The 23,523-nt window shown below is 47.3% G+C and overlaps 8 protein-coding genes across 8 annotated transcripts; 4 read left to right on the forward strand and 4 right to left on the reverse strand.

The window, feature by feature from the left end:
* The first annotated feature begins 313 nt into the window (after nucleotides 1-313).
* P175DRAFT_0498657 (putative dihydroxyacetone kinase (DakA)) lies at nucleotides 314-2,823 on the forward strand. Its single transcript, XM_040896552.1, has 4 exons — nucleotides 314-663; nucleotides 840-1,347; nucleotides 1,409-2,034; nucleotides 2,101-2,823. The coding sequence occupies exons 1-4, from the start codon at nucleotides 657-659 to the stop codon at nucleotides 2,727-2,729; spliced, it is 1,770 nt and encodes a 589-aa protein (XP_040756945.1). The 5' UTR covers nucleotides 314-656; the 3' UTR covers nucleotides 2,730-2,823.
* Nucleotides 2,824-3,885: 1,062 nt separating this feature from the next.
* Nucleotides 3,886-7,295, forward strand: P175DRAFT_0468899 (putative GATA transcription factor (Ams2); the record flags this gene model as incomplete). Its single annotated transcript, XM_040894981.1, has 2 exons — nucleotides 3,886-5,905; nucleotides 5,974-7,295. Exons 1-2 carry the CDS (start codon nucleotides 3,973-3,975, stop codon nucleotides 7,293-7,295), a joined length of 3,255 nt encoding a protein of 1,084 aa, XP_040756946.1. The 5' UTR covers nucleotides 3,886-3,972.
* Nucleotides 7,296-7,506: 211 nt separating this feature from the next.
* P175DRAFT_0468901 (putative ssDNA binding protein Ssb3) lies at nucleotides 7,507-8,594 on the reverse strand (the record flags this gene model as incomplete). Its single annotated transcript, XM_040894982.1, has 3 exons — nucleotides 7,507-8,006; nucleotides 8,163-8,217; nucleotides 8,349-8,594. 3 exons carry the CDS (start codon nucleotides 8,592-8,594, stop codon nucleotides 7,933-7,935), a joined length of 375 nt encoding a protein of 124 aa, XP_040756947.1. The 3' UTR covers nucleotides 7,507-7,932.
* Nucleotides 8,595-9,023: 429 nt separating this feature from the next.
* P175DRAFT_0498660 (microfibrillar-associated 1 family protein) lies at nucleotides 9,024-10,675 on the forward strand. Its single transcript, XM_040896553.1, has one exon. It carries the CDS (start codon nucleotides 9,043-9,045, stop codon nucleotides 10,510-10,512), a length of 1,470 nt encoding a protein of 489 aa, XP_040756948.1. The 5' UTR covers nucleotides 9,024-9,042; the 3' UTR covers nucleotides 10,513-10,675.
* Nucleotides 10,606-12,021, reverse strand: P175DRAFT_0498661 (trafficking protein particle complex subunit 5). Its single transcript, XM_040896554.1, has 2 exons — nucleotides 11,577-12,021; nucleotides 10,606-11,515 (listed from the first exon to the last, which is right to left on the reverse strand). Exons 1-2 carry the CDS (start codon nucleotides 11,855-11,857, stop codon nucleotides 11,026-11,028), a joined length of 771 nt encoding a protein of 256 aa, XP_040756949.1. The 5' UTR covers nucleotides 11,858-12,021; the 3' UTR covers nucleotides 10,606-11,025.
* Nucleotides 12,022-13,094: 1,073 nt separating this feature from the next.
* Nucleotides 13,095-14,074, forward strand: P175DRAFT_0521310 (uncharacterized protein; the record flags this gene model as incomplete). Its single annotated transcript, XM_040899190.1, has 3 exons — nucleotides 13,095-13,640; nucleotides 13,743-13,817; nucleotides 13,908-14,074. The coding sequence occupies exons 1-3, from the start codon at nucleotides 13,409-13,411 to the stop codon at nucleotides 14,072-14,074; spliced, it is 474 nt and encodes a 157-aa protein (XP_040756950.1). The 5' UTR covers nucleotides 13,095-13,408.
* Nucleotides 14,075-15,377: 1,303 nt separating this feature from the next.
* On the reverse strand, nucleotides 15,378-16,688 carry P175DRAFT_0498663 (putative NAD+ kinase; the record flags this gene model as incomplete). The annotated part of the gene is made up of 1 exon (XM_040896555.1): nucleotides 15,378-16,688. A coding segment is annotated over exon 1 (923 nt), but the record flags the coding sequence as incomplete, so codon positions are not given.
* Nucleotides 16,689-16,729: 41 nt separating this feature from the next.
* On the reverse strand, nucleotides 16,730-16,969 carry P175DRAFT_0498664 (uncharacterized protein). Its single transcript, XM_040896556.1, has one exon. The coding sequence runs from the start codon at nucleotides 16,937-16,939 to the stop codon at nucleotides 16,745-16,747; it is 195 nt and encodes a 64-aa protein (XP_040756952.1). The 5' UTR covers nucleotides 16,940-16,969; the 3' UTR covers nucleotides 16,730-16,744.
* Nucleotides 16,970-23,523: the final 6,554 nt, after the last annotated feature.

The following is a 23,523-nucleotide window of genomic DNA, read 5'->3' on the forward strand; positions in this document are numbered from 1 at the left end:
AAGCATTCGGTTTTTTGTCGACTGAGCGGGATCCCCCAGGAGGTAATCCGAAGCGCTGGTAGGCCTTGGATTTCAATACATGCATTATTGACCTGTCCATGTGAACAGCAAAAAAAAAAGAGATACAGATGTAACAATACCTCTCATATTCATGCTCACATGAATCTTATGGATCAGTTACACTCCTCCTTGGGTGGCAGATGCTTAGTTAAACCCCCCCCCTCTCTTTCCCCCTCCCCCAGCTTGGTTGTATATCTTCTTCTTCTCTGCTTCTTACCTCGTCAAATCTCGTACTTCTCCTTTTTAACCACCTGGGTGATTGAGAATAGCTGCGACCAATTCCTAATTTCTCCACTTTCCCCCGCCTTGATCGGACTGGAGAGCGATTGTTCTGTCCGGGGGTTTTCTGGAGTAACTAGTAGTTACCCCCGGAATCGTCATTAGGAGTAAAATCGCCCAGATTTCCATTAGTGAGCATCATTCACTGACAGACAAGGTATAAAGGAGAGCATTCTTCTATTCTTTCCATCCTTCTGCCTGCGACTCTGCTTCGTACTCTTTGTTCTTCTCCCCTACCGCCGCTCTGTCTATAGTTCTGGTGGTCGACGTCATCCACCCGGTTTCCTCGCTGCCAATCTCAACCAACCTTTTTCACCATGCAGAGTATGTTTCTGAATCTCCCTGGAAATTCCGAGAATGCCTTTATCCACTCAGTTTTTTCGTTTCCTGTCATCCCCGCGTGGATTTCCTCCACTGTTGCTGCCAAGTCAGATTTTCTCCACACAAGTGACCCGGGGGGCCTCATGTCAAAAAATCATGCACTAACGTTATTACCCCAGCCAAACATTTCTTTTCAGACCCCAACCATCTGGTCCAGACTGCTCTGCACTCGTTAACCCTCACAAACCCTTCGCTTGCATATGACTCCCAAAACAAGATCATCTTCCGTCGCCCCGAGACTGTACCAAAATCGAAAGTCGCCATTATCTCCGGGGGAGGCTCTGGCCATGAGCCCGCTTTCGCAGGATATGTCGGCCACGGCCTCTTGGATGCCTCTGCAGCGGGAACCATTTTCGCCTCGCCGTCTGCGGAACAAGTTCGCATTGCTGCCATAGAGCGTGTCAACACCGAGCAAGGGGTGCTTATTATCCCCATGAATTATACTGGTGATGTCCTCAACTTCGGTATGGCTGCGGAAAAGGCCCGGGCTGCCGGAATCCAGACTGAGTTCTTCGCCATCAATGACGACGTCGGCGTTGGCAAGAAGAAGAGTGGTAAAGTTGGTCGCCGTGGTATTGGCGGTGGCATTCTGATCCTGAAGATTGTTGGAGCTTTGGCTGAGGCGGGGTCAGTTCCCGTCGTGTCACTTTATACTTCTCTCCTGAACATGAGACTGATATTTCACCAGCGGCTCCCTCGATGATGTTTACCAGACTGCCCAGCTGGCCAACAAGAATCTCGTTTCCGTTGCGTCGTCGCTTGAACACGTTCACATCCCGGGTAGAGAAATTCCCGTCGATTCTATTCCAGACGACGAAATTGAGGTTGGAATGGGCATTCACAATGAGCCGGGATCTCACCGAGTTAAGGCCACTCTGGTAGAATTGGTTCAGACAATGCTCCTTCAGATGCTGGACCACAATGACCCAGATCGCGCCTACGTCGCGCACACCCCAGAAGACAATTTTGTCCTGTTGATCAATAACTTGGGAAGTCTTAGCACCCTGGAGCTGTCGGGGATCACAGATGAGGTTTATCGGCAGCTCGAAAAAGACTATCAGATCAAACCTGCGCGAGTGATTCAGGGAACATTCCTTACCAGTCTTAATGGACTAGGCTTCAGCATCTCGTTGCTTAAACTTGCAGACACCGGGCTGGGCCCTGGCAAGTCTTTCCTCGAACTCCTTGATGCCCCCGCGGAGGCAGTGGGATGGGCTGCCCCTATCAAACCTTCTACATGGGGACATCGTAATGCTGCCCCTGTTGAACTCAAGCAAATCAAATTGGGCAAGCAGCAGTCCAGCAATTTGAAGTGTACGTTCTTTGTACTTTGGGCAATCCCACCCGCTGGAAAATGATACTAACCACTACTATATACAGTGGATGTAGCTACCGTCCAAAAGGTCTTAGGGAGCGCACTCAAGCGAGTCATTGCAGCCGAACCCCTGATTACCCGCTACGACACTATCGTCGGTGACGGCGACTGCGGTGTGGGCCTAAAGCGCGGTGCGGAGGCCATCCTCGCCTTCCTCCAAGACCCCTCCTCCAACCTTACCGATGACGTTGTTGCCACCGTTAACGGCATCGTCACTGTTGTCGAGAACACCATGGACGGCACCTCAGGTGCCATCTACTCGATCTTCCTAAATGCCCTCCTCCACGGGCTTCGCGAACAAGATAAAGGTACCGCAACTCCAGCGACAGTCGACGTCTGGGGTCCCGCCCTGGCATACTCCGTCTCCGCCCTCGCAAAATATACCCCCGCGCAACCGGGGGACCGCACCCTGATTGATGCTCTCGTTCCCTTTTGCGAGACCCTCCTCCAGGCAAAGGACATCCATGCTGCTGCTCAAGCCGCGCAGGAAGGCACTGAAGCCACCAAGAGCATGAAAGCTAGTCTGGGCCGTTCAGTTTACGTCGGTGGCGAAGAGGAGTGGCTAGGCAAGGTTCCGGACCCAGGTGCTTATGGACTTGGCGAGTTCTTTAATGGGCTAGCGGAAGCCTTTTAAAATGTCATGTCATGTCATCCCATATGCCGATGCGGGGGTTAGTATATATACCTTTTATGATTTATCCTTAGTATAATTTGATGATGATGAGCATAATATAATATTGTATTCAATTTCAGGATTCCTGGAACAGTCACGTGGGGCGCGTGCAGGCCGTGTTTGCCGTGTTTGCCAGGGATCTGAATCGGGCGGACGTGATTGGCTGGCGTCACGTCGTCGCGTCCGACACGCTGCGAAAAAGAGCTTCACGCCTCTTTCTTTAATGCAAGGCGTCGACTTTCTTTCGTTTTCCCTCCCAAGTTCCTTCCTTCCTTCCCTTTCCCAACCTCTCTCCCCTTCTCGTCCCTGCTTCCCGAGCTGCAGTGCAGGTCTCTCTGTCGAATGAAGACGAAGAGAAAAGGGCTGGTTTGATTGATCTCTCTTATGTCGACCGTTCTCCCTCCTGGGTTTCCTCACCGCATCAATCCCTCCTGTTTTCTTCCTACCCGGTCCCGCGTTCACATTCCAGAGGTCGATTTCCCCACGTACATACCTCTGCACTTCTCCCGGCCGACGGAACCTTCGATTTGACCAGATTAAGTACTCGATAAGACATCCTGCACGGATTACATCTTTCCTTGCTTCGATTCGGCTCCCGCTTTCGTGGAAACCGGTTTTCTCCGTTTTAACCCTTCACGATACGCCCTTTTCTTCTCTCACCCGCAATTATCCTCCTCTCAGAATCTCTTTTTCGAGTTTCTCTCCCTCTATACTTGTCATATTATTTCAATCATAATAACACTGTTGGATTGTGTTGCTGCTTATGAAAAGTTTTGCTTCTTGGTGGCATGGACTCTCAGGACGGAATTTCCGTCCGGCCTATGAGGCGTAAGATCACGATGGCATCCGGGGATTTATACCGGTATTCACTGACAATTGGCTTCCAAAATTATAGTGAAGGTGCTCTACACGTTCGACGATGCTAGTAAGACGAATTGTCTAGCCCGATGGCCCCATCTCCTCGATATTCAAACCGCTGCTTTGGATGAAAAAACTCAGATTGGTGTCATCGAGCTCAAGACTTGTATCCAGGCCATTGTATCCGCAAGGTGGGTAGATGATTGATGTTTCTAGCTTTCCGCCGTACCAGTATTAACAGGGAGTCTCATCATTTAGCCCGGAATTGGTCGCCAAACTGGGTCAAGATTATACCGTCTATGCCTACGATTACTCGGAATACGAAACCCCCCTCGTCGGGCAGGGAATGCTATCATGGGTGCTGGCCTCGGCTTCTCCAACCCCCAACGCCCCGGCACATCAATCACAAACAATGGTCACCGGTCGTGTTTGCAAAAATGTGCTAGGTTTATTTTCAAAAGGGGCCCAGGAAACCTTGGAGGTCAAGCTGCGCTTAGTGCCGGTCCCAACGGTTCTTCAGAGCCAGTATTTGGAAAGCATGCAAAGATATCGTGAACTGAGCGATGTAATTCCGCATGAATTTGACTCCCAGGCTTGGACCAATTTCCTCCGCCAGAATCCTGGCTTGTTAGCCCCCACCACACAGCCAGGCGCCCGCCCTGTTTCTCCAATGGACCATTCCGGAATCGAAAGATTTCATCGGCTTCTGAGCGAGGGGTCTACACCAAGGGAATTACCTTCAGCGGGAGCGAGTGGCCCTTTTAGGTCCACGTCACCTGCACAATCGGCACTGAGTTCGACGAGCAGGGTGCACACTCCGGGAAGCCAATTTCCATTACACCAACAGGAACCCCCAATGCAACAGCTGCCTCATCTCCAAGAAAGAAGCCAAAATGATGTTATTCGTCCTTCCTCCAGTGCTTCCATGCGGGATTCTGACTTCCCGGCTCATGTGAGGTGTGGTAGCCGGAGGGGATCTGTCCAGTCAGGGTACGGAAGCTGCGAGGAATTATCTGATCAGCAGCCACGCAAAAGGGCTAAGCTCTACCGTGCAGAGGTGCCTGGAAAGTCTGATCTGAATATTGAAAGGCAGCCGAGTTCTCTCAGGGTGGCTGCTAGTACTGCTGCTTCGGTGCGGATTCACCGACCTACGCCAATCAATCCCGCCATCTCCGCAGCCCAGAATTTGAATGAAGAGCCCGTTCGCCCCCCTACTCCGATATCAAATTCCACCAATCTCCCTCGCCGAGTACGCCCAACACCTAGTCTTCTCCGTGAGTCATCTTTCCAGAGTACTACTCCATACACGTCACCATATCCAATGAGCGACGATCAAACACCGATAGAACACACTACTCAGTCTCCCGAAGAGTCACGGTATCAGGGCCTTTTCGAACCGTCTTTCAGCATGCCGTCCTCGCCACCTGTTCTGGATTATGGTCTTACAACCCGATCTAGCCCTGTGCTTCCGCCTATGACAACCGATCGTGATTCTGGATTCATGAGTGGGGGCATCGAGGACCTTTTGGATGATGAAATTGGCACACCCTTGGATGATTGCACACGACCCATATCAAGGAATACGATCAAAGGCAAGCGGACCGTCCGTTCTGCCATCCACCCAAGGTCTCCTACCGGCATGGCTACTTTCTCAGAGAACCAACCCGAAAGCTATCCCGTTCATGACGGGCCTTTCGAAACACAACAACAGCCAAACAAGGAAGTTGCTCCGGCACCTACTCGTGCTCCCACTCTTGCAGCCACATCACGACCGTCTTCACGTGCCAGTGTGCGACAGGCGCCGAAGCCCCTCGCCCCGGCGCCTATTTCGCAAAGTGAGTTGGAGCAGCTCCTGAGTGCAATTCCCACCAGCGATCCGGTTATGCCTCATGGACAGTCTTGGGGCGCATCGATGGATCTTGTCTCTGTTGAAACCCCTGCCCCTCAACCCATTAGCGAGGATGGCAAGGTCCGCAGCGGGGCCGGGGCTCGGAGACTGAAACAGGTGCAGGCACGCCTTGAAAAGTGTATCCGTGATGGACAAGTACCGCCTTACTGTGAAAATTGCGGCGCCATTGAAACGCCTACCTGGCGTCGAGCTCACTCCAAAGAAATCACGGGTAGCGAAGAAGATGCCAATGAACTCACCAAGGATCCTACTATCTTCTTCTGGCTGGCCCTAGGACGCGATGATGAGGGAAAAGTTACAAAGTTCAAAATCTACAAGAAAACCTTAGTGGAGGATGACAAGGACTTTGCTCAAGTCCTGCTTTGCAATCGTAAGTTCTGGAAATTTAAGCATGGTTCCATTTTCTCTCTGTTCCTAACACACTAACAACTTTTATAGCCTGCGGTCTTTGGCTTCATAAGTTCAAAACCATGCGTCCTGAAAATAAATGGAACAAGGCCGGCAACAACAAGAAGAAGCGACCCCCTAGGAACCGTCGTAATGGCGGCCCGCTTTCAACCACCGGCAACGCTGCTAGAAGTAGCAATAAAAGCGAGTCGTCCAAGCCTGATGCCTCTTCGCCGGGAGCCTCAGACGCGTCATCACCGGCGGGTGATGAAGGTGCGACTCCTACAGAACATGATAACAATAACGAGAATAAACCCGGGGACAACAACGATGCAGAAAAGAATGATGAAATCCAGGAGCCGTCGCCGAAACGCCGCCGAGCGAATAGCCTAGAGCCCAGGAAGTCATCTGATACTGCAGGAAGTCGTTGGCAAGAAGAAAATGCGATGGAAGCGCTCCGGCGGGCTATCCAGTCGAGCCCTGCCAGGAATCTTGATCGCAGTACTTCAGCCCCGGGTGAGAATAATCTTACTCCCAAGCCTGTCAGGAGAGTTTTGTTTCCTAATTCGCAAGCCGAGGGAGGGCACCTGAAAGCATTAGGCGAGTCAGTTCTCAACAGTCCTAGGCGAAGCCCGCGCAATTCTAGCACCCAAGAGTCAGACAAGCAGTCTGGGGGTAAAGAAAATCAGTCTGCGGCTGATCTGGTAGGGCTTTTCGATAGTCCGTCGTTCGAGTTCGACGTTTGCTCCAGTCCCACCCCCAGGCGACGAAATCAACGGGTGAACGCGGCAGACAAGAGACACTCACTTCCTTTCGTCTCCCCGTTACCAAAGACCCGAAAGGATACCAACCTAGACTCGACCCCCACTCGTCTGACAGCGCAAAGGCTCCAGCGTGTTCAAAGCAGTCCCGTGTCTGCATCACGCCATAACCAAACCCCTAAACGACCCCGATCCCGATTTCCCGACCTTCCTCTATCCGATGATGTGTTCGGCCCGGACGCATTCCAAGGAATGGACAATATGATCGTCGACATCTTCTCCGAGGATGCAGCCTCGGCAGTCCATACCGACCCGTTGTTTCCATTTGATTCGAACAAGTGTGCGTCGGAAAACTGGACAGACTGGCTACCATCAGACTACGTCTCCCCGACTGGATCGGACAAGAATCGGAATGAAGAGAATTCGACGGATATCATCAACGCACTTCTATCCGACCCCGACATCCAAAAGGATATTTTTCAATATACCGACTCGAATGGCCTGGATTCAGGATTCTTCAGCTCGGACTCCCTAAGTGGTGAGGGAGAAGTCCTAGGCGACAAAGGCAAGGCCTTGACGAATGAAACCATCACCAGCAAAGAACAAATTTAAAGTACACTTAATGTTTTACGAGTTTCTTTTTTTTTTTTTTATGTTACGATTACCACTGTGTCTTTCTTTGTTTTCTTTATCTATTTCAGCGGCGGCGTTCGGCGCAATCTGTCCAGACAGTCCAGGTGCCACGAGCAAACCTATGTTTGAGTATTATGGGTGGATGCATTACTTGCTTAACTTGACCTGTTATAATTGGTGACTCGAACGTGGTTGGAAATTTGGAAAGGGGGGTTAGAACACTCGCTACCACTACAAATCCAGTCTTAACAATAGTCCGAATACATTATTACATCGATATCGATACAACAAACAAAGCTAATGGATCTATTGCATCTTTTCCATTAAAAAGACGTAGAGTTGACATCCAGTAAAAGTCATAACATAACATCCATACCGGTTTAACCACTGAATCAAGGATTAACAAGTCTCTTCAGCGATATGAACCAAGCATATTGCCGTGGTTTCCTTCTTGGGCACTCAAGATTGAAATCCACCCTCCAACCTATCAACACATGACATTATTTATGGGTATATGAACGAAGATATAGTGATGAGCACCTGTTCGCCGAGTGCCCAGGAGTCGTGCCGTCTCGAAAACCAAGGTAGGGAGCACAAAGTCGACGACCGGTCCACTTCACTCATTCGAATCGTAAAAGATAGGCTTCAATCGGTGTGTAACGTTGACGACATTTTCGTAGATTTTGTAGTCTTTTTTTTTTTTTTTTTTTTTTTCCCTCAGCGCAGTCGTTAGCCAAGATGATTCCCAGACTCCATACCAGGATCGATATCGAGGTATGAATGGATGGATGGATGTGAGTTAGGTAGGTAGGTAGGTAGGTAGTACTTGGGTTATATGTCACGTACCGCAGTCAGCAGGATTTCCCCAGTCAGTGGTTGCCAAAACCCGGATTCCGAGTCCCTGTTGTTATCATTGTACCCGCGTTAGATTGTACCACCACCGCAGCCACTTATTATTCTCTCGTCGGCATTGTTGTCGTCGTTGTCGTCGTTCTCTTATTCGGGGCAAGTCGAGGGGAATAAAACACAAACCTGTCCGTTCTCCAACTCGGTCACTTTCCCTACAACCTCTACCAACTTGCCCATCTGCAGGTGCGAATCCGTCTTCAGGATCAATGTCACGTCTCCGTGGTTTCCGCAGGTGATTGTTGCTGTGTCGCCTCGCAGCGCTGTAACTGTGCCGAGTATTCGCACGGGGGGAGGAGAGCGGGGTCCTGCGGTAGAGGGGTTGAAGGCGTGCAGGTGGGAGGGGAGGATGCGGGGTGTTTGAAGGGACATGGTGGATTTTCTTTTCTTCTTCTTCTTCTTCTTCTTCTTCTTTTTGATTCGGCTCTTTGATATCGACTGAATTCGGAGGTATTGGCTCGTTGGATGTAATGTAATGTCAATGGCAGGTTTGGTAGTTTTATTGGAGGACGCGAGTTGACGCGTGGTCATGTGATGACGCCGAATAGACGTGTCTCAATTAAGTTATGGATGACTAAGCAGCACTCAGCCTGGCTGAACAAACTAGTTAACTAACCATCTGAAAATGCGCCGTCATAGGTACACTACCTCCACATTGCGAATTCTAGAGTTGTCGGGGAGACCTAATTTGAAGGTTACTTTCATGGATTGATTGAACTCCTTCTCACACTTTCTCTTTCTCGTCATTGAGGAAGCTCATCGAGCTCCTCTCCGAAATCATTCGAAAATGCCTCCGCCACTCCCCTCCTCGCATCGCGGTATGACCGCCAACCCAATCCGACCAAGCCGATACAGACCCGGGAAACCGATCGCCGAAGAGCCCTCTTCCTCAGAAGAGGAAGAAGAAGACGACGAGGCAGAGCAAGAAAAGATCCGAGAACAAGAGCGGCGCAGATTAGAGGAACAGCGACGGAGACAGCAGAGGCTACAGGCGCCGAAGGCGACTTCGTTCCCTGGCGCGGCGGCTACAGGGAAAATTACACAGGGAGTTCAGGATGTTAGGATTGAGCAGGGGGATGAGGACGAGGAAGGGTTTGTGACTGAGGAAGAAGAGGGAGAGGAAGAAGAAGAAGATCAAGAGGAGGGTAGGGGAGCGGCAAAGGCAGTAGAGGCTGCTGAGGCTGTGAAGCAAGTATCGGGGTCTGTCGGGGGGGTAGCGAAACCGGAGGAAGAAGAAGAGGAGGAGGAAGAGGAAGAAAGTTCCGAGGAAGAGAGCAGCTCTGAAGATGAAGCTCCCCGACGAGTTCTTTTACGGCCTACATTTATCAAAAAGGATAAACGCGCGAATGGCGCGAACGAACAGCAGGCACAGGTTTCATCGGTTGATTCGATGGCAGAAACAGAGGCAAAGAAAGCCCAACGACAGGAGAAAGCGGATGCGCTTGTTCGAGACCAGATCGAAAAGGAGGCTATCGCGCGAAGTGCCGCCAACAAGGCTTGGGATGACGACGAGGTCATAGAAGGGGAGGAAGGCGCTATCGATGATACAGATGGGAAGGACCCCGAGGCGGAATATGCCGCGTGGAAACTTCGGGAGCTCAAGCGTATTAAACGAGAGCGCGAGGCGATTGAGGCCGCAGAAAAGGAGCGCGAGGAGATCGAACGTCGTCGTAACCTCACCGCTGAGGAGCGCGAACGCGAAGATAACGAATTTATCGCCAAGCAGAAGGATGATAAAGACGCTGCCCGTGGGCAGACCGGATATATGCAACGCTACTTCCACAAAGGCGCTTTCTTCCGCCCTGACCTTGAAAAAGAGGGGCTCGATAGACGGAACGTTATGGGCGCCAGGTTTGCAGACGATGTTGCCCGAGAGACTTTGCCACAATACATGCAGATCCGTGACATGACGAAGCTAGGAAAGAAGGGCCGCACAAGGTATAAGGATCTTAGATCGGAGGACACCGGGCGATTTGGTACTGGCTTTGACAGCAGACCCCGTCGCCAGGGCGATGCTCCTATTGGCATTACCGACGAGCGCTTCTTACCCGATCGCAGGGATGACCGTCCTGCGGGTCCAACGGGTGCAAATGCTTCTACAGTCCGTGAGAGGCGTAGGTCGAGGTCTCGTTCGGGCTCACCCAGACGGGACCGTCGAGACAGATACGAAGACCGTGACCGAAGCCGTTCTCGGGATAGATATCGCCCAGATGCTAGCAGTCGCAGGAAACGGAGTCCTTCCCCCTACGAAGATCGAGACAAGCGAAGGCGAATGCGAAGCGTGTCTTAATTGGTGACTGATCGAGATATACCCCAAGCAAAAAAAAAAAAAAAAAAAAACACATTCTTTTCTTACTGGCGTTGGGTATAATTCAAAGCATGGGTGGCCTAAGGTTATGATGCATGACATTGTAAAAATAATACATTTTGACATATCATCCAACTTATATATTTTCTGGTGTTTAATGACGCCAGTATGGCGGCTTGAATTGTGTAATTCGGGTATCTTCTGGTGATGTATCGAAAGTAGGCCAATCGGTGTCTTGCCTGCAGATATAAAGAGACATCCATTCCTTTCCCTAGATAGACATGAAACGCCATTCGTAATTGCTTTCAGTAGTCCCCTTTATCCCATTGCATGGCTGACGCTCTACCACCAAGCAAAGCTGATCAACCCTAGAGAGTGATTTGAGTATATTATCCGATTTCAGAAGTTTGTGTCATGATTCTTTTTATAAGCCAAGGTATTGAAGTCATTGGCAACTGACATCATCTTCCAAATTAAGTAAAAGTCCTCCCTTATTTATTTGACTCCAGCCCGCTCTAGTACCTTTTCTCTCTCCATAACGCTTTCTCCAAATCGTAGAAGGAAGATTGTGCGTGCAGGCCACATCTCAGTTGACTGGTTATGAGCTGTAACTTTGGCCTCAAAGCCGCATCCATCGCATACGCCCTCGATGATGCCTGCTACAAAGGCGGCACAGTTGAGCATACTCATTTCTTTGGGGACGCTAATATATGTGTTGACGAGAGGGTCATTATCTGTGATCATATATTCGTTCGGTGTATCGGGAGAGACGGAGTGTTCAATAGCATCGGCGGGACGATTGAAAAGGAGTCGCCAGAGGGGGCCATGGATAAGATGCAACAGGGGAAGGATTCGAAGGGGTCTATTAGGAGGAGAAGCGGAAGTTGAGGAGCTGGATAGGGCTGATGAAGAGGAGGTAGACATTGTTCGGTAGAAGAGGAGATCGAGAAGGCGGAGGCCCAGAGGATAGCCTTGTTCGTTCAGCCTGGACATAGGGCGCATGTTGGTTAGTTTGGTACGATGGGGCAAACGAATGGTGAGCTCACCGTCTCTCTAGATCTTGAATGCCCGTTACCCTCCTTTGAGCATACGTAACCATCTCTCCGAATAGAAACGCGAAACTCGCTCGACTGAGTTCCGAGTTCCGGCTCCGGTTTAGGTGTCTATCGTAGATGGTCTTGCGGTTTGATGGGACACGCAGCCCAGGGGTTGGCTGGGATGCTGTTTGTATCTGGGGTGGAGGCAGGGGCTTCTCATTGGGAGGGACAGGGCCTTGCCCTGTATTGCTGACGGACAGCATCGAAGCATGTCGCGGGGGCTGCGACATGGCTGTATTCTGCCTATGGAGGTTGGTATGGGGGATGCGGGGGGTGGGAAAAGCGATAGATTCCAACTTCAATTGAACAAGGCACGCATTATGGGATGGAACAGCTCATGGAAACCAAATCTTTCCCACAAGAAACGGATAAGAGCTAGATCCGGAGGTTGGTTGTTCAATAGGGACTGGATAACTTGAAGCCTTTGGGTGATGGATGCAAGTACGGCGCCGCATACAACCGCATCGGGCAATTTAGGGCGCCTGAACTTGAACCTCTTCACTCTCTGTCAGCATTAGGGGGCTGTTTCTCTCCTGCACTCCGATTTTCCTGATGGAAAGACCAGTTTTTCCCCTGAGATCCCGGGCTTTTTTTTAAAGCGAGAAATCTACGTTATACGCAGAATCTTCGACACTTTTTACAGCTTCGGTTCCTAGATCCGCTCCTATACGCTGTTCCCAAACAGACCGCCGTACATCCCGGTGGCACACCTATACTCTCCACAATGAATTGGCTACCGCAGCTTTTCGCAAATCCCAGTCCTGAAGAGGCCAAAGCTCGAAGGCAGAAGAAGCGAGATGCCCGCTTCAGGCGAGAGCGCAGTCGGCGTATTCGCGCACTTGAGCGAAACCCTGACAACAGTTTCAGAAAGGCAGAGTTCTACTTCGGTTCTCCAATATCGGCATTTATAAGCTATCTGAGGCCGAAAGCTCGCACATAGGAAGATTCAGTCCTACCAGGGACCTTTCGTAGGCTGGTTTCCTAGCCACTCCTTGCCTGACTGAGTCGTACCCGAATTAGAGCACGACCCCAGATGGAGAAAGACAACGCATATTTACAAGGAGCTACGACTTGTCCAGAGTGAAAGGGGAATGAAATGCCCGCGATATGCTAATTCTCATGAGGGAATTGAGCAGGTTGCAGCGGCCTGACAAATCATGCTGTCGAGTCCTTCTGTTTGAGCCTATTTCGAGGATTTCTCCAGCCCAAGGAGCGGAAACTCGATCGTCGGGTCAGTAATATGGAGCTATGCTAGTTCTATTAGCAACCGTCCATTTGACTCTTGACACCCAGGTAGCATGTCAAAGGGCAGGTGTATGAATGGCACCATGACGTCCGATGAACATCAGTCAACCCTCGACTACTGTCTCTCTCGGGTATACGTGCCAGTCAGCGCCCTACGAACGCGACGACGAGGCCAATTACGCTGCCATTTCCAAAAAAAAAAAAAAAACAGGACTCCGCTGGGATATTCTTTTTCTAACTAGAACCATTTACTCCATGTTATGCATAATCATGTATATATAAAATATCATCTTACCTTTATTTTATTCCTTACTCCCCTCAATCTCATAGGGCACACCAGTCTCCGTATGTCGGTAGCTCTATGGCGAGACCCCTTCATTGCAAGCCATCAAGTATGAAGCATATATCCCTGGAATGTAGAAACCACAACCCACCAAGACTCCCTCCTCTCCCTCCCTCTCTCTCTCTCTATACACTATCCCAAACATTCAATCCAAACAAACAAGCAACATCAACCCAGAACCACAAAATCCAAAATGCAATCGAAATCCAACCCCCTCCTCCTCCTCCTCCTCCCCCTCCTAGCCACAACCGCAACATGCTCGCTCCCCCCCGTGAAACCCGTGAAATCCTACGGCGTCAACGGCGGATACGCATGCTGCAAGCACCTCTCGCCCGCGCACTCGGCACAGGGGATATCTCTTCTTGAATTGAGCGGGAATGACCCATTCGCACTGGACACGACGACGACGCTAGTAGGGTCGGAGTGTATGTATTTGCTGCATCCTCCTTGTTTTTTTTTTTTTTTTTTTTTTTCAAATTTACTAAACTAACCAACTAACGTCTGTGTGTTCGGTGTTATATATACAGGTCGGACTTTGCCTCGTGCTGGATGCGGAGAGGAGTGGTTTGTCGGTTGCGTGCCGTATTTGGCTAAGGATGTATGTATGTATGTCCGTGTGTTTTGTTTGGATCGATGGAGGGAGAGAAAGGAAGTAGTAGTAGCTGCTCGCAATATACTAACCGAGTACGGAGTACAGGGGTCAGTTTGTATCGCTCGGGAGATGGGTGATGGGAAAAGGGTTGCGGAGTTTTTGTATGATCTTGGGGATATGATTCAAGCGGAGGTTCAGGAGGGCTTTGCCAGGGAGAATGATGATGACGAGAGTGAGGAGAGAGAGATTGAGAGAGAGGACTTTTAATGGGCAATTACTCCGTACGTGGAAGCTACACCTACTACACTCGCAATATACACGCAGAGAAAAAAAAAATTTCAAAATCAGTAGGTAGGTTCATTCAATTCAATTGCGAATTTTAACGGCCAGAATCCGTGCAAATACGCAGCAAGCCAGGCCTATCCCATCCTCCTTAGCATAGAGATACGAGCAAAGCAAAACCGCCCGGAGACACGCAGCACGCTATCGCTATCCGAAGACAATACCAAAGAAACCTAAGCCATCTAGACAATCCCGTTAGCACTTGCTCAAGGAATTGCGCGAGTTTTTCAATTCACAAAGCAATGAAGCCAGTCAGACATCCAAGGAAGTATTGCGCACAGAGCACGTCTATATGATGGGTTCATGGCGACGGCTAGCGTGGAAACTGCGAATGTAGGAAAAGTTTTCATCATAAGAGCCGAAGGCTGCGAGGCTTTCGGCTTGGCTCATGCGGTTGGTTCTCCAGAGGGAGAGAGAGAGAGAGAGAGAAGAAAAAAAAAAAGGGTGACGGGCTTACCAAGTTAGTATCTAGCAATTGCGAATTAATTCCATTGATAAACGCTAAGCACTGTCAGGACTGGAATCTGCATTGAATTCCAGGCAAGCCAGGTGCTGGATGGCGTTGTTGTGTTGGACGGGTGAGGTGGTGGTGGAAGGAAAGAAGGAAGATAAATTTTTGTGGGTGGATGACGGTATTTATAGTCTGCCTCAGGCTGCTGCCCTGGAAACCGGCCGCTTAGACGAAGCTTCTAGAGAGGGAGAGCTTAACGAGGGAAAATTCTGTCGATTATCTCCACTGCGAGGAAAACATTATTCAGGGTTTGGAAAGCTCGATCTCTTGGCTTGAATAGAGGTGTAAACAAATCTCATTTAATTCAGGAGAGCTTTACGGCTCTCGCAATGCCCGTACTCCGTACAACCGCTGGGCTTGGTTACTAAATCTAGAGATGAGAATGTCGTCAAATATATATCTTTATTATATTGCCTACTATTTTTGGCAACGTATCAACACATTTCCCTACCACATATTTACTACCAACAATCTGCATCTACCAGAACCACAACCAAACAGAATCATGATAAGCTCTTTTGTCGCTGCCGAGAGTTCCAATTCAACGTCTTTGAAAGACTATGCATCCAGTCGTCGCCCCGTCCGCCACGAGGCAAAACGTTGGCAAAGGGATACCGTGAAGCAGACACCGTGACGTAATCACCTGGAAGTAGTTCGACCCTGCCGGGGATATTAGCATATAAACGGCTTGCCGTGGAGTATCCTCAATGTGAGTTACCTCTGTCGCCCATCAAAGCTTGCCCACGAGCTTGTTCGAGCGTCGTAAGGAACACCCACCCGCAACACGACAGTATCTGGGAGAATGATCGGACGGAAGGACAGCGTATGTGCGCATATAGCAGTGATGAGGATCACGGGGTTGTCTGGATGCGAGAGCGATCCTCCTGCTGCCATATTGTAAGCGGTTGAACCGGTTGGCGTGGCGATGCAGACCCCATCAGCGAGGAGGGTCGTGAAGTGCTCATCGCCACCGAACAGCTCTATAGAAGACATAGCTATGGAAGTCAAGTCAGTCACCGCCACAAACTACGTCCTCTCAACGTCCAAACTAACTAGGATTTGGTCCCCTATCGACGACGACGTCGTTCAGAATGTGCATGACCCCGTCTGGTCGATGTGTCAGTGTCGTATGTGATTCATACCCAATCAGCTCTTCAACTAGATCTCGGTGTTTTTTGCTGGCTGAGGTCTCGCTGGGCTCGGGGTTGCTCCTCATAATCGTACACTCAAACCTCAGTCTCAGGCTAACCACGACCCCGTTTTTGATGGCAGATCCTAGGATGTTTTGGTAGTCATTGAAATCAAATTTGGTTAGAAATCCTAGTGATCCTAAGGCGAAAGAAAGTACCGGAGGGACTATATGCTGGAACAACCAGCTAGTGTAAAGCACGGTGCCATCGCCACCCAGAGTGATGACAAAGTCAAACAGATGGGCCTGTTCGCCAGCCAGCTTGGTATCCCAGAACTTCAGTCGGTCCTTCACAGAGGGTTCCTCCTGGAGGAGCTCCTCATAGCCAAACCCGGGGTCTAGCTCAAGCCTATTTTCGACGTACACAACAAACTGCGTGCCACATTCCTTCGAGAGTAGCCACTGAGCGACTTCCCGGGTTGCGCTGACAACAGACTTATCCCCAGCCTTGGTTACCAGAAAGATAGACTTGACGTTGAGCCTGAGCCTGATGCTATCTAGTCTCTTAGATAGCCTTCGAACATTCCACGCCATATCCGACAGCTGCTTCTTCGTCAAGTGTCGCGACTGTACGACGTTATGTGGTGGTGACCCGGGCCGGCCGTCCTCCGTCTCTGCGATGGACAGGGCATCAGTGATGCTGGACTCGGTGATGACATCGGTGTCCTTGGAGAAATGACCCTTCCCAGCCTTGGTGAAGGAGAGCCCTCCGCCTGCGATGAGAGAGTGCACGAAGCACGCTGTCACCTCGTCTGATGGATCGGAATTCTTGGACTGATCTGCCATGACAAGAGAGGCTTTACGGCGATGGCTAGAGGTTTGTGGGGGTATGAGGATCTAAACCAGCGCGGGGAGAGAGAGAGAGAACGTTAACGATACGGCCAGAAGTAGGTTTTCAATCTTGGGAGATACAGGAGAGATAATACCTCGATTTGGTGGTGATCATCTGAATTGTTCTCTGGTTCGTCATGGTCCCCCTACCGTGGTCAGTGATACTATAGTAGTCGCGCGAAGGCTGAATATCCTTACAGTATCCCGAGAGAGGTCCTTGTCCATTGTCTTGTAGTGCACTTGGTGACTTGAGATACATCAGCCTACTTCCGTGGTATTTCCATCATAATCGCTTCTGATTGTGATTGTTGAAATCTGGAGTCGCCTGACGTTTGGGTGTCGGTCTTGCGAAGAGGGGTTGATGACGTCGGCCCATAACTTGCATAGTCATGATGTCGCATTGAACAGACCAAGTCGACTTCCAAGGTTGTTTTGTTTGAATTCGCAGAGACCTTTGAGCAATAACAAGAAAGCACTAAACAATTGATTTTACCCGGACTGTCAATGCGATTTTGGGAATAGTATTCGAACTCGAGAAGCGCCAGGGTTTCATGCAGGATATCCATCACATCACATCACATCTTGCACAGACCGTTGAAGGTATAGTACAAGTTCTACAGATAGATAAAAGCACTGATAAAAAAGCCCATGGTATGCGACGGAGCAACCGATTTTTCGTGTACTGGTAAGTAAACATGACTGCATGTGGTTGAGAGATTAGACGTCCAACAAGCGAACTTGTTTTCCTGTTATCTCCCTGAACTCTCAGACCACACGTAACAACTAGCTGCAGCCTCTCGCAGGGAGTTGGACTTTGTCCAGACCGACAGACATCGATATCTGGTGCATGCCCATCAAGCGTCAGCAGTGGAGACGGTAGACTCTAGAGTATGTGATGAATATTAATAGCACCATTCCGAGCTACCGAAGGGACTCCGTACTGAGTGATTACCTATATCCGAGTCGGCCCGGAAGGTCCAGACTGGACTCTTGAGTCTTGGGTCGAGTTGTAATACGGGATGAGACTGGCGCTCCTTGTGGATTTATTACTGTCGAGGTCAGCAAGCCGCGTCGTCATTTGAGAGTATTTGAAAAGAAAGAAACAAAGACAGTGGGGATTGTGATTATGGTTAGGGATTGGATACGAAGCCGAGAACGAAAACCCCCTCCCTTCCTCCCCCAAGCTCGGGATATTATTATCCACCTGCACAAGGGGGCTCAAGCCCTCAAGGAGGTGACACTCAGGACCGCAGTCTTGTCCAGATGACACGGAAATTGACTTGTCACTCTGCTTATCGCGACCAGCGGTTGCAGGCAGGCATCACCGCCCCCTCCTCGGCCCGTCTCCCCCGATTCACACACATTATTGAATATTCAGGCCTTGAATTGGAGATCTCGCAGGCTTCACGGAATCATCTAGAAATTGGAAGGACTGGGATCCATTTTTAGGTTCAATAATAGATTAAGTCAGTCCGCTTCGAGACCTGCGTTACTCTGTCGGCGACTGTAACTCGGTGATCAACGCCTCCCAGTTGCACATTAACTTGACTCACTTGCAACGTGCCAGGTCCCCAGCCACCGAATAATTGGACTCCACTGCTTGACATACACGGAGGTATTATGGAGTCGAAGTGTAACTAAAATACTAATGTAATACTATAATGAATCCTGAGTGGAATCCCGTGTCCCGGTTTTTTTTTTTTTTTTTTTGCCCCTCGTCTATTAAACGAGGAGGAGGAGGAGTCGTTTAAGCTGGTAATAATAGCAGGCTAGGTACTCCGTACTGTGTACAACAACTCCGAAAATCAAGACTACTACTACAGAGAACTCACAAATAGTTATAATGATACATAATTAACATGAGCTTTTCCAAGTTTCAACCTTTTCTTCCTTCTTTTTCCTTTTAACCCTTTTGTCTCGATTGAAGGGACTTGCAGTTGAAACCATCTATCGGTCATACCCCGGACCGGCGGCAGAATAAACAATTCGCTAGGCTTTTTCCAATAATGACCACGAGATGTGAGACGGGTCTAAATCGGTTTATCTTCCCTAGTACAGACTACAGAGTACGGGAGAGTCTGGTAGATTCAAGGAAAGTCTCAAGATTTGAAGATATACTCCTGGAACTACTAGTCCGGTTAGGAACTTAGTTGCGAACTTGCGACTTTGCAACCATGTGGCTTTTCGAATATTTAAATTATTTGTTTCTCTCTCTCTCTTTTTTTTTTTTCTTTTTTTTTTTTTTTTTTTTTAAATTAATTAATGGGATGTGCTGAGGCTGTTTGTGTCTTTTCTGCCTGGCTTTTTCTCTGCTTGGATCGCAGGTTCTAACTTCTCTGACCATATAGGGTTTTTTTTTTTTTTTTTTTTTCTTTTTCTACAACTCATGACTCTTTAGACTTTGAATTGCCTGCACCTAACCTGTTTGAGAGAGTAGAGTTAGCATAAGTTAGGCTGAAACCAAGAACTAGTCTCTGGTCTGTTTGTCAAAGCTCAATGGCTGCGAGGGGAGTGACGGGCTCTCGGAATAGGATGGCGGTTACCAAGAAAACCAAGACTTTGTCTAGAATCCTTGATGGGTCGCCTAGGAGGATACTTATATTTGACCCACCAACGGCCAGACAACCTCCAACTGGGTTGAATCGTTGGATTGAATGTGGCGAATGAACATTCTCCACGGGTATGGTGCAATAAAGGTATACCTACCCTGTACGGAGGAAATGTCGGTATAATAATAATAATAATAATAATAATAATAATAATAATAAGAAGAAGAAAGTATTCATAAGGCTGGTCTCATTCAAATGTAAGTACAGTAGTTACTACATGATTTAGGATATGATAATTTGCTTTTCAGAAAGGATCAAGGCAAGCAGCCAGATTCTAATGTTTCATTCTTCATATGTATTATTATTATGTACTAGGGAGGACCCTCCACTTTGATCTGCCGTGGCCAATGCAGCCAGGATTTTAGCCATGGAGAAATTTTCTTTTTAATGAAACCTTCCCTTCCCCCCTTTCCTTTTGTCTACTCTGTAAGGTTAGGCTTTCTTGACATTCTTACCTGTTCAAGTAATATATCAGTGGGACTGGCGCTGCACCGTACATGACCGGGCAGTATCATTCTTAGTGGTGATAGGTCACCGCATATCGGGATAATCACCATATTACCCTACGCATTTGGTATAATACGATAGTCGGTCCAATTCCAATTCCATCCTGTCCACTGCGATGGCGGAGAAACAAGGGGGGGGGGGGGGTCCTGTGGCCTCAAGCCATAACCACCGTGTTGCGTCCACTTCAAGTCAGGGGCTGGTGAAACATCTTTCCAGTTGAGTATTATTTGTGATCAGAACGTTGTATACAGAGGACTCCATACTATGGGGGGATGCGACCTGGTAAACGACGGAGTACGATGGTCAACAGGTGTACGAAGGATGGCCCCCGTCCGTCATCGTCACCGAAACTTTCAGAGTCAGTCGGAGTAGCTTCGTAGGAATCGCCGTAGAAGAAGTAGTAGTAGTAGTAGTAGTTAACTTGGGTACGGAGAAGACAAGGATAAATCTGTGCTCTGTAAGTTGCAGTAAAATACGTACACGACAGGATTAGTTCCTCCGCACTCAAATGAGAAAGAAGGAAAAGAGAAAGCGATGGATGTACCCCGTACTTAGCGTGACTAGCGACTAGCCAGCCCTCGGATTTTGCTCGCGAGGTCATGTGGTTCCAAGTCCTGCCGCCGCTTGTCTGCTGCATCCTTTCCCTATAAAGTTTGCCACAATCCATATCTAGAATCTAGAACCTAGATCCTTAGGTACGGAGTACTACTAGTCTGGAGGAATACCACTGTGGCACAGACTGCGAATCTTGTTGGTTAGGGGAGATGTGTACGGATAATCTCTTTCAAGATAACTAGCACACCTGTTTTGAGTGAGATGACTAGGACAGTGTCCTTCGAACAAACAAACTAACAATTAGCAAAATCTTCTAATTAACTACTACCCAGTCTCAGTCAAGGTAGCAAGAGCGAAAGCCTGCTACTACATAGTATTGCCTGCATATGGAGACTCGGCATCGATGTTCCCACTTCTGAGATCTGACTGCATTGCATAAAGTATTCGTTATGGAGATAATTCCATGGTCACTCATCTGAGTATCCATGCTTTCTTTCCTCCTTATGGTTATTACCTAGTCCCCATCCCTTGGCTTACAGTAGAGTGTAGGTAGGTCACCGAGTAACCGCCATGGTATGCAGACCCAGGTCACAACCAGGCAAGGCAACACACATTCTGCACTTGGGTAGAAAATTCCGAAGTATTTATTTACTTTTGCCGGGCTGGGAGAATCACCCTACATTGAGATTGGTGATTCTCATGTAAAATACCTGCATGCGTCATGCATGTACATTAGTACTGTACCTGTATGTATGCCATTTGACTCATGGCGCCGGCTGCCAGCTGCCCTCGGTGTGAATGACCAAATATTTCATTCCTACCTAGGTACCTCTTTAGCCCTTATCCGTCCAATCTGCACTAATACAAGAGGAGAAGGGATGTATCTGCATTTCCAAATTACGGAGACGGACCTACCCAGCTTCGCTTCTTCATCCATGTTAGTTGGCTTACTAGGTGACAAGTAGTTGAAGATTAAGAAATCGTTACTACGTACTCCGTAGTGAACCACCAAACTGCAGGCCCTGTATCCCCTTTGTCTATAGTTCAGGATGAATTATTATATATATTATATGTATATAATCATAATAATTCAGGATTTAATTAGTGATATGCTTATCTGCATTACATGTCTTCTAGGCAATATATACTACGTCTGTATTAGTGTCCTGATATCGAGACATAGGTACTGGTGATTATACCGAGGATTATGCATCCATTTACCTACTCCGTACTCCGTACACAAGAAGCTCTGTAGGATTCGATCTTGTTACCGAGAAGCTCAGACGTTGTGGCGTCGCATCATGGCTGGCACACGGGACGCTCGTTCCTAGATCCTACTCGTTGAGCGGGTAACTTAAGTTAGTACTTACTACTCCGTACCTAGGTAGTTCTAGTAAGTTTTAGCTAACTACCTACTGAATGTACAGCTCGCCAGGTCGCCAGGTCGCCAGGTGGCTACCAAATTTGACTAGTTGGGACCAGTAATAACCAAATTTCATTACCATATGTGACAATACTAGTGGTAAGTCAGTAATATATTCTGTAAAGCTGCGGGATTCAAAATCATCTATCTGGTAGTACTGGTTATGACCAGTCATGCCTAATTCAAGTGGTAAAATACCACCTGGCGAGACAAGATTTGGTATGGTGTCACGGTGCGAAGCCGTAGTACCTATCTAGTTAGATTCTGCCTTGACTGTCCGCCCTTATTCCTGTATTTAAGCCATGTTATCCTTAATCCTATTATAGCTCTTCAAGCTATGTCCTGTCTATTACCTGATACCTATTATTCTACTATTCTATCTGGTTAGCTCTTAATTAATAAATATCTAAATCTAACTCTATCCCCTAATATTATGTAGCTCCTCTCTACTAGGAGTTAATTACTGCTATCATGCCTGTCTTACTACCCATGCTACCTAAAGGCATGGAAACCCTCCTATATAATACTCCTAATAAATTAAGATAGTATATTACTAAGATATACTAGTTCTCTACTACTACTATAAAAGAACTTTATAAATTATTTATCTTATATTTTATTATTATTAACCTTCTTAACTATATTTAATAGAAAAATAATATAATTAAGTACTAGAAGATATAAGTTAAAGAAATCTAATAAGAACTATTTAAAGTACTTACTTAGAATAGCATGCCTTCTTAATTATTATCTCCTTTTAAAAAAGATACTAATATTACTACCTCCCTTATTATTACTACTACTCTTACTATATTTATTCCTATTACTTAAATTTTTAAATAACTTTCTGACCCTGATAAGTTTAATAGTTAATAAAGTAATTTAAAACACTTTACTTCTTAAATCTGTTAAAAAATAATTATAAACCTTGACTATTTCCTAACCCTAAATAGTAAAATAGCTTATATAACTAGTTACCTTAAAGAAACCTTATATACCTAAATCTTGCTATATATCTAAAATAAAATCTATAAACTAAGTAATTATATTAAGATTTTAAAAATCCTGGAAAAAATTTTTAGAAACTTAAATTTAAAAATTAATACTTATATTAATCTATTCTACCTTTAATAAATCTATTATAAGTTTAGTATCTTTTTTACTAAATTTTAATATCTTATATTAAAAAAGAATATAAATAAAGATATCTTGCCTATAATTCTAGAATAGGCTATTAATTAAGAACTTTAAGAGATATTAATATATTTTAAGGCCTTATTATAATATTATAACTTTATTAATTACCTATAAAATCTAGAAAATTATTATTATTATTATATAAGTATTACCCTACCTTTATTTATAAAGAATTTTTAGCCTTCCTAATCTATTTTAAAGTTAACTCCTACTACCTAAATTCCTGTAGTCTCTATTAATCTTGTTATTATTGCTGCTCCTACTAAAGACCTAATAGACCTGTCTATTATCTATTACCTTGATTATCAAACCTAATGCCTGTGTTACTGCTGTGGTAGTGCTGACTACCTAGTAGGTAGCTACCTGTACCCTAACTAAAGACCAACTAGCTATATCTCTATATTTGCTGCTAAACTAGACCTGTACTCTCTCTTAACTAGAACCCTGCCTACTAAATACCCTATATCCCCTAAATTAGAAAATAGAGTATCCCTAATCTAAGTTATAATCAGGGACACCCCTGGTACTCCCTCTACCTATTAAAGGCTGCGA

Source organism: Aspergillus ochraceoroseus (assembly GCF_002846915.1).
Source record: "Aspergillus ochraceoroseus IBT 24754 chromosome Unknown P175scaffold_1, whole genome shotgun sequence".
Classification (NCBI taxonomy): domain Eukaryota; kingdom Fungi; phylum Ascomycota; class Eurotiomycetes; order Eurotiales; family Aspergillaceae; genus Aspergillus; species Aspergillus ochraceoroseus.

Coding starts and splice junctions, on each gene's coding strand:
- P175DRAFT_0498657 (XM_040896552.1), top strand. Junction 1,348..1,408: donor GGAGCTTTGGCTGAGGCGGG/GTCAGTTCCCGT, acceptor ATATTTCACCAG/CGGCTCCCTCGATGATGTTT. Junction 2,035..2,100: donor GCAGTCCAGCAATTTGAAGT/GTACGTTCTTTG, acceptor TACTATATACAG/TGGATGTAGCTACCGTCCAA.
- P175DRAFT_0498660 (XM_040896553.1), top strand. CDS start 9,043: ATGACCGCCAACCCAATCCGACCAAGCCGATACAGACCCGGGAAACCG.
- P175DRAFT_0498661 (XM_040896554.1), bottom strand. CDS start 11,857: ATGTCGCAGCCCCCGCGACATGCTTCGATGCTGTCCGTCAGCAATACA. Junction 11,516..11,576: donor ATTCAAGATCTAGAGAGACG/GTGAGCTCACCA, acceptor CCCTATGTCCAG/GCTGAACGAACAAGGCTATC.
- P175DRAFT_0498664 (XM_040896556.1), bottom strand. CDS start 16,939: ATGTATCTCAAGTCACCAAGTGCACTACAAGACAATGGACAAGGACCT.